We start from the raw sequence: 8,795 nt of genomic DNA, 5'->3' as shown, positions 1-8,795 counted from the left end.
ATTTGACTACATCATATTGTCTGCCTGGATCATACAAATAAACCGTTACAGGTAAAAATCATAGGGTGGCACAACACCAAGTTCACTGGAACAACTATGTTGATCCTGGAACAACATTTCAATCGACCAGTCCGATTTAAGAGACAAGTTTACAGTTTATCTCAAGTTTAGGCTTACAACAGTGTTGTTATTTCCCTCTGATTTTAGGGAGACGTTATGGATAGAATAATGTGGTTTAGGGGTGGGGATAGGGTTAAAAGTATATTTTTGGACAGGAATGTTGTTGAAAATATGTTGATCTACGAACATGTCTTGGCAAAATCACGGCGACTGATTTTTACTCTGCCCATCTGGCAACACTATTAAAAAGTTCTCGGAGGCGCCAATGTCTGTTCTCGATTTGGGGGATGGGCGACAAGGAGATGACCAGCGGAGGGCGCTAAAGACATATTTTAAACATTTTAATAGGTCAGAGGTCTTTCGTCCAACGTTATCAAATTTGCACTTTTTGAAATGAAAACAAGCAATACAGTTATTGTTTCGTCTTTGTCATCTGCAGGAGAGGTAACTTTACTATTTTTACAAGTGTAAGCTTGTTGTTGACAAATTAGTTTAAGTTAAGTGGAAGCTTCTGTGCTTAGTGTGTTAGCTAGCTAGTTAGCTAATTAAATATTTGTTTGATATTTCTATACTCCTGTAACCATATCAAGACTTTTCAAATACATGTTGTCAACACAAAAACATTATAATCGCTTTCCAAGACCAACTCTTCTGTTATAAACTAGGATAGTTGTATCAAGACTAAAACAAGCATGAGCATTACCACAAGATGTCAGTGTTCCACCATTAACACACGTTTAGTAATACAAAATACACTTCAGGGGTAATTTGGTACCGTGCATACAGCAGATGGCCCTGTCCAATGTCAAACTTGCCCTGTAACGTTTGTCTACCTCTAACAGTAAGCAAACATGATTATGTGTGTTTAAAGGATGTGGGATCAGATTGCTTCGTTCGAGTCAGAAAGCGTGACTTGGAGAAATTGGAGGCAGAAGTCAGAACACTACGAGAGTTTATGCCAAAAGTAATCAATAGTGACTTTATTGAAACTATTCAAAAAGGACGGTCTCTGGACGCATGTAAGAAAAAAAATCTCTTTATAGTATCTGTGCTCAGTTATGACACAAAAGAATATGCACTAATATGGAAACATATGGGCTTTGTACTATAGACATCTGTAGATTCAGCTGAACTGAAGCTTTTAATTCAAGAGATGGAATTTGAATGAAATTGGCCACATAGGAAGTTGAATTGAAATTTGAATTGGAATAACAGTAAGAGGAACAGTTAATACATTCTGGGAAAAAATTCAAACATTCTTCCACTGTTAAGTGCAACGCCATGACAGGTATGAAAGCGAGGCTGTGAGGGATAGACTTGCTGTGTTTTCAATGGCATCGCTGTATAAAGCTCACAGATCACTTTTAATTTTCCATAACTCTTGTTGTCTGGAGTTTTTTGGGTTTTTTTTTAAAGATATTTTTGTAGTGTTTCATCAGCAGAACAATCCAAAAACACATTAAATGACAGCAAAACCCACTGATACGATGTCTATTCCTCAGCCTCACTTTCATTCAATGGCTCACAGAAGTTACAGTAGCAATATGAACATAGCTCTAAGCCAACAGCTCTAAGTTAGTCTTAGCAAAGACAATCTCTTCTAATTTTTAACTATCCTAGTTAAAAATTCCAGTTATTATTCCATTCATTTCAACTACTTGGATTCAAATTGCAATTAGGCATTCTTTCCCCTTGATCAATTCAAATTTAGTGCAAATTCTGAAACTAAACCAAAATTTAAGACTGTCTCAATTCAGTTCTGAATGGTGCACAGCCCTGTTTAACAGCATTTATAACAATACTAAATGGTTAATCTAATGCTGTTATCTGTTAATTCTGACTGTTGACTTATTAAAAAGTTCTTGATTGTTCTATAGTTAAAGAGCGCAGTGAACGTGAGCAGCAGCAACAGAGAGACGATTGTCTGCACATCCGCTCCAGACTAGAAGCTGCACTCAGCGACTGTCAAAGAGAGAGACAGGTACTAAAAACAAGAAATGTATGAGATCACACTGAAAAGAAACCTTATGATTTATAGGAAGATTGTAGGAAAGCATCTGCACAAGTTGTTTTTCATTAATATACTGTATATCTATTAACTAGTGCAGTGGCTCTCAACCAGAGTGCTGGGACCCACTAGAGGGCCTCATCACACTTCCAAAGGGACTAAAGGGCAGCTTACAATGATCTAAAATAAGACAAAATCAACTTTAAAATAAGTTAAAACAAAGTGTGTGTGTGTGTGTGTGTGTGTGTGTGTGTGTGTGTGTGTGTGTGTGTGTGTGTGTGTGTGTGTGAAAATGGAAACAGAAACCCTAACCCAATGTATATACATGTCAAACTCTAAAATGTTATCAGGTAGAAATCGCTTAGAAATTTGCAGGAAAAAAAATAGAAAACTAGAAAAGTTGTGTAAATTAATTTGTAATAAAAAGTGTAAACCCTGAAGAACATTGAGTTTTTGAAACTTCTAGTATTATGAAATTTATTTCAATTATTTATATTTTATTTAATCATATTAATATTTGGTTCAATTACGTTATTTTTTTGCCCAAAGGCCTTAATAATAATAAAAAACAAATGTGTGATATCCAAAGTATGTACGGTAGTACAACTAGATGTCTTTTATTGAATCCAAAAGGTTTTAATTATATTTTTCCACATATAAAGGTATTTTAAAGATTATGAAGGATCAAAAGTAATTCGGTTTAATCATTCAAAGGCCAGTACAGCCATTTCATTTGTGATTAAAATATCTTAAAATGTAATAAATGTATATATTTTTTATTCTGGCATGATTTTATAACATCATATATCAACATAGTGCAAAATGGTATTAAAATTATGTGTAGAAGTTATTGCTTTGTAATGAGAAAGAATGTCCGGAAAAATGAATTTCATTGATGTCATTTGGAGTAACCAATATAAAGAGACCATTTTGGATCAAGTCATGTGGTCAATATCATGTGACAGGATGTGACATCATTCAGACACCTGTAAAGGACCACATGGTCATGAAGCAAAGTAACTAACTCTCTTTTAACTATTTGAAAAATTCACATTTTCACTTGCGCATACTCATGTCCCGAAACATCAGGTCATTCGGTACAATCGCTATAAAACATGGAAAATGTTGTAATATTTTAAAAACTTGTACTAAATATAAAATGTTTGATTGTCCTTTTGCTAGCTAGATATCAGCCTGTTTGCATTGTTTGAAAATATCGTCATTCGGTATAATTGAAATTTTGGTTAAACCGAATGACTTTTTGGTGTCAAATATTGTCCATCTTGTAAAAATGACAAAAGCAGTGTTAATTGATTATAAAAACCACATAATCCCATTGTAAACACATAATAACAATTAAAAATTAATTATATCTCCATTAGGTTTTTTTTGTTTTGTTTTTTTAACTTTTAAGAACCTTATTCATCAATGACCCATATACATTTTAATATATTCATTTGTTATTTTCTGAAAATATACCAGAAATATTTTTGGGACCTTTGCAGTCAAGAAGGTTGTAGATTTACATTTGTACAATTGTAGGAGAAGCTGGTTCTAAAGCAGCAGTTATGGGAGTGCAGAGAGCAGCTGCAACAACAGAAAGACTTTTGTACTGAGTTGGGCGCTGCATCTTGCACCCTGCTCTGGAGTGCATCCCAAAGGGAGGAAGCGATCAGAGACATATTGACTGATGTAAGTTTGTACCATTTTGAGAGTGGACACTATTAAGTGATGACTTCCAGTAAAAGTGAATCCGGGTTGTTGTCCACAGGGTAAACTGGAGCCCTTCCTGAGCATAGCAGGTCAAACCTTGGAGTCTTTCATCAAGTCTCTGGATGAAGATGCAAAGCCACAACAGAGTTACAACTCACATGAGCATCACTTCGTTCTGGCGCTGGCTGGTGTTGTTACCAGTGAGGGCACAGAGTTTGTTCTAAATTCTAGTTCCATCTAACTGTCATGACATATTTATATATTACCATCTCAAGAACATGAGAAATGGTAATTTCATCTATTCATTGGTTTTAGATGTAGCTGCTGTATCTTGTGGACGAGACTTCCTATCCTCTTCTGCCCACATCATGTTGGGTACTCTGATGCGGCTACTGGGACTAATGAAACCAGGAGTATTTCCAAAACTCAAAGTGTATGTCACAACTTTAAAATACACATAACGAAAATGACTGATATTTGTGATATAAATGATTTATTTGTGAAAATAATGATCAAGTTGTGGACTCTTCAGGGTGTAAGGAAAATGTGACTTTTTTTACATGATGGTTACACCACATGACATTTTTTCATGTCATGAATAAAAACGTTTTTACTAGATTTTTAAAAGATTTTTCCTTTTCTGTATTGTGGACACGTGTAATTGACCCAATATGCAGTCTTACTTTCACATGCAGGTTTCTTAGAAGAAATTAAGTTGTTGTTGTTGTTGTTATTGTGTGTAATGTATATTGTAAGTCGATGTATGTGTTTCTTCCTGAAGTATTTAACTTTTTAAATTTTTGTGTGCAGATTGATGCTAATGGCTTTATATAACATCACTATCAGTGTGAACGGACTGAAGCTTATAAGTGAGAGTCCTGGACTTCTACCTCTTCTGTGCACCCTTCTGGAAGGTTTGTATGTATATGTTTGTGAGTTCCTGAGAGAGAGGCCTCTCAAAACTTTAGAGTTCATATAATCCCAGTCAGATACCATCACAATGCTGTTTGTGTAAACCAGGGTTTCCCAAATGGGTGTTTGCGAGGGAACTGCGGGGTTTGGGAGTTGATGAAAAAAATAAATCCAAAATTAGTCAAAATAAAACTGAAATCAAAATTCCTTGATTACACCTTGCCTTCTCACAAATGCCATCTCTGTTTGTACAGCGAGTTTAACATGCATTTTGGGAAAGCAATGCGTGCTAAGTTCACTGTATTTTTGGACAATTTTTTGGATAGAATTTTGCAACATTTCATTTTGCAAGTGTCAAAAGGTCATTCGGTTTAACCATCCAAAGGCCAATACAGCCATTTCATTTGTGATTAAAATATCTTAAAATGTAATAAATGTATATATTTTAAGATATGAGACATGACATGATTTTATAACATCATATATCAACATAGTGCAAAATGGTATTAAAATTATGTGTAGAAGTCATTGCTTTATTATGAGAAAGAACATCCTGAAAAATTAATTTTATTGATGTCATTCAGAGTAACCAATATAAAGGGACCATTTTGGATCAAGTCATGCGGTCAATATCATGTGACAGGATGTGACAGCATTCAAATACCTGCGAAGGACCACATGGTCCTTAACTATTTGAAAAATTCATGTTTTCAATTGCTCACATGCATGTCCCGAAACACCAGGTCATTCGGTACAACCGCTATAAAACATGGAAAATGTTGTAATATTTTAAAAACTTTAACTAAATATAAAATGTTTGATTGTCCTTTTGCTGGCTAGCTAGAAATCAGCCTGTTAGCATTGTTTGAAACTTGTTAACACTTAATAAAACTTTAAATTAATTATATTTCCATTATGTTTTTTTTTACACTTTTAAAAACCTTATTTGTCAATGACCCAAATACACTATATGGACAAAAGTATTAATTCTTGAATTCAGGTGTTTCAATCAGACCGATTGTCACAGGTGTATAAAATCAAGCATCTAGCCATGCAGTCTGCATTTACAAACATTTGTGGAAAAAATGGGTCGTTCTGAAGTCAGGAAGCAGAAGACCACGCAAAGTCACCAAGTGCACAATGCAAGTGTCACATCACAAATTGGTGAGGCCCTTTTGTATTCCAGTCCATAAAGTCATGATTGGGTGAGTTTGGTGTGGAAGAACTTGACTGGCCTGCACAGAGCCCTGACCTCAAACTCATCTAACACCTTTAAGATGAACTGGAATGGAGATTACAAGCCAGGCCTCCTTGTCCAACATCATTGACTGACCGCACTAATGATCTATTAGATTAGTGTGTAAAAAATTCCAAAAAAACACTCCAATCTTATGGAAATCCTTCCCAGAAGAGTGGAAGTGTTTATAGCTGCAAAGGGGGGACCAACTCCACATTAATGTCTATATATAGAATGCAATGTCATTAAATCCCTGTTAATGTAATGGTCAGGTGTACCAATACTTTTGTCCATCTAGTGTATTTTGTCTAAGGGGTTCAGCTGACAAAAAAGTTTGGGAACCCCTGGTGTAGAGGATTACAGATTCTAACCCCATGGCATACAAAGAAACACACTCTTTCCCTCTCCCACAGACCCTGACCCAGAAGTGTGTCTGCAGTCATTGAGGCTCCTACAGTCTTTACTGCTAGAGAGAGACATCATGTCACACGTGAACACTGATTTTCTCAGCTCTTTCCCACTCAATCGTATCCACCATCTAGCTTCAAGCTGCCACCCCGCTCTCAAACAAACAGCCCAGGAAACACTTGAAGATCTGGCTAGCTTTACCAACACCCAGACTAAAGTCACAGAGAAGGAGCAGTGAAGCCCAGGCTTTCATACTTCCTTAAATATTGAGAGGTCTAGGTTTAATCTAGGTCCAGCAAACCACATATTAGTTCTAGTTCTGATACTTTGCAATGTTCTAGGCATAATCATCTAAAGAAACCTAAGAAGACAGTTCCAAACGAAGCTGAAGCAAGTGTTAAACTTTTTTGTATACAAAGAATTATTTTTCATTTGACAGTTTAGTTTAGTTTTTACCCAAGAGATGTGTAAAAAAATACTTCTACTTCTTTTTTGTGATATAAATGCTGACCACCACTATAGATAGATGTGCCACATGCTTGCATACTCTTTGTGCCCTTTACATCACTTTGATTTGATGATAATTTCATTCAGTGTATAATGTGTGCTGCCCTTTCTAGCACCATCAGCCATCTCTGTTGTCCAGCATATGTGGAATTATAAATTTAGTATCACTGCTAGGACAGCAGCAGAATAATCAGCAGACAGGGGTCAGATGTCACAGAACCAATTTAAGTATAGCCCTTTGGAAGTCAGCAGCAATAATGTTAGACATAATTGTGCCCAGTGTATCTAAAAAGTTAAATGCAGAGCTTTTTAAGGTTGCACTTTAGGTTGAATTTTCCCCCCAATGTTTGACAAATAGAATGTTCTAGTTGAGTTATTGTTTTGATTGTGGTCTTTCTCCTTTTCCCCCTTACTGTTCATCTGTATATTTATTTTGCAAAAATATGTTTCAGGTTATACAATTAAAAGATTTTAGAAGGTTTTTTTTTTTTACTCTGATGATTTGTTCTGCTGTAAAAGAGTTTGTCAGTGAAGCCAATTAGTAAGATATTCCTTTGGTCATCTCAGAGAAATGCATCAAAAAAGACCATCAGCCAGGTTTTCACAATGTCCTTCTCTTTACTTTATTACATTCTCACAACCTACAATGTGTGTTGCTTTTATAAATTACATAATCCTGTTGTGTATATAATTTTGTGACCAATCATTTAAGCTGAATGGCTGATTATGATAACAGAACAAGGAAATGAGGTCATTTGATGAGATAAAAGCTGACGTCAGTCAGCTAAGGCAAAAAACAAGAGGGCTGTATTCAATATACGTCTCTATAAAAATAGAATGTGACAAAAGCAGTATGTTTGAATTCACAGGCCGCACTTTTTTAGGTGCTTATTTGAATATTGTATGCACACTTCAGAATCTCATTTGATGTTGTAGGTCATCTGGTTGCTTATTGCCTACTCTTTTATGAGTACTGTGAATTTGGACATACTTCTTTTGTTACATACTGTTGTTTGCTTAGGAAGCATTTGTGAATGGGAGAGGATGGGTACATACAGGCTCAAAAATGATCTCTCTCTGAATGCATCTTGGCTATTACTTAAAATAATAAATAGACCTTATCATGTCACTCAAAAACCGTTGAATAAATATGATTCAAAGGATTAAAAAAAACAGGTTCATAACACCAATGTAATGTATGTAATCTATGTAATGTTTCATGTTTTAAACTGACTGTAATCAACTCATAATGAAGTCCAGTAAGTCCATTAGCAGTCTCTTCCTGAAGATATTTGTTTGTACAGTAGTCACTTTATGCAGTATAGTGGAGTAAATGACACACAATAACTAAATCACGAGATAAAAGCCCTTTAGTGAAAGCTTGATGAGAAAGCCCCTTTCGTTGACGTATGTATTCTGCTTTTATCATGCAAATTCATGTCTCGTTGGTCTCTTTTGACATTTTAGGATTGTTCAGCAAAAAATGTAAATTGAATTTTTGGAAATGGTTTTTGAGGTTATTATGCATCCATGTTGATTAATTGGGTTAATCAGATGTTTTGTTGTATCAAATATAGTAACAAAACAGTTTAGCCAGTTGTAAACATAGTACTCAATAATCACACACTCAACAACCCACTATATACTGTACAACTAACCCTGTGCTATCTTTATGTGGCTGTACACTGATGAGCCAAAGCACAGTCACACGTGAAGAGTATATCGTTGATCATCTCATAACAAGGCCACATATTAAGTACTAGGTAGATTAGATGGTAAGCAAACAATCAGTTCTCGTAATCAATGTGTTGGATGCAGGAGAAATGGGCAGGAATAAAGATCTGTTCGACTTTGACAAAGGCCAAGTTGATATGGCAAGGCAACTGGGTC

General features: G+C 35.4%; 1 protein-coding gene across 1 annotated transcript; it reads left to right on the top strand.

Annotated features, from left to right (window-relative positions):
- Positions 1–308: 308 nt before the first annotated feature.
- LOC125272297 (heat shock transcription factor 2 binding protein) lies at positions 309–7,386 on the top strand. The gene is made up of 8 exons (XM_048197054.1): positions 309–564; positions 992–1,139; positions 1,998–2,101; positions 3,671–3,820; positions 3,900–4,041; positions 4,157–4,274; positions 4,652–4,755; positions 6,404–7,386. The coding sequence occupies exons 1-8, from the start codon at positions 514–516 to the stop codon at positions 6,634–6,636; spliced, it is 1,050 nt and encodes a 349-aa protein (XP_048053011.1). The 5' UTR covers positions 309–513; the 3' UTR covers positions 6,637–7,386.
- The last annotated feature ends 1,409 nt before the right edge of the window (positions 7,387–8,795 follow it).

The sequence above is a fragment of the Megalobrama amblycephala genome, linkage group LG7 (assembly GCF_018812025.1).
Source record: "Megalobrama amblycephala isolate DHTTF-2021 linkage group LG7, ASM1881202v1, whole genome shotgun sequence".
NCBI classification, from domain to species: Eukaryota; Metazoa; Chordata; class Actinopteri; order Cypriniformes; family Xenocyprididae; genus Megalobrama; species Megalobrama amblycephala.
This window is presented reverse-complemented; position numbering and strand designations above follow the sequence as displayed.

Excerpts from the sequence above, each read along its gene's own strand:
- LOC125272297 (XM_048197054.1), top strand. The coding sequence starts at position 514 with ATGAAAACAAGCAATACAGTTATTGTTTCGTCTTTGTCATCTGCAGGA. Across the intron at positions 1,140-1,997 it reads AGGACGGTCTCTGGACGCAT|TTAAAGAGCGCAGTGAACGT; the intron begins GTAAGAAAAAAA and ends ATTGTTCTATAG. Across the intron at positions 4,756-6,403 it reads TCTGTGCACCCTTCTGGAAG|ACCCTGACCCAGAAGTGTGT; the intron begins GTTTGTATGTAT and ends CCTCTCCCACAG.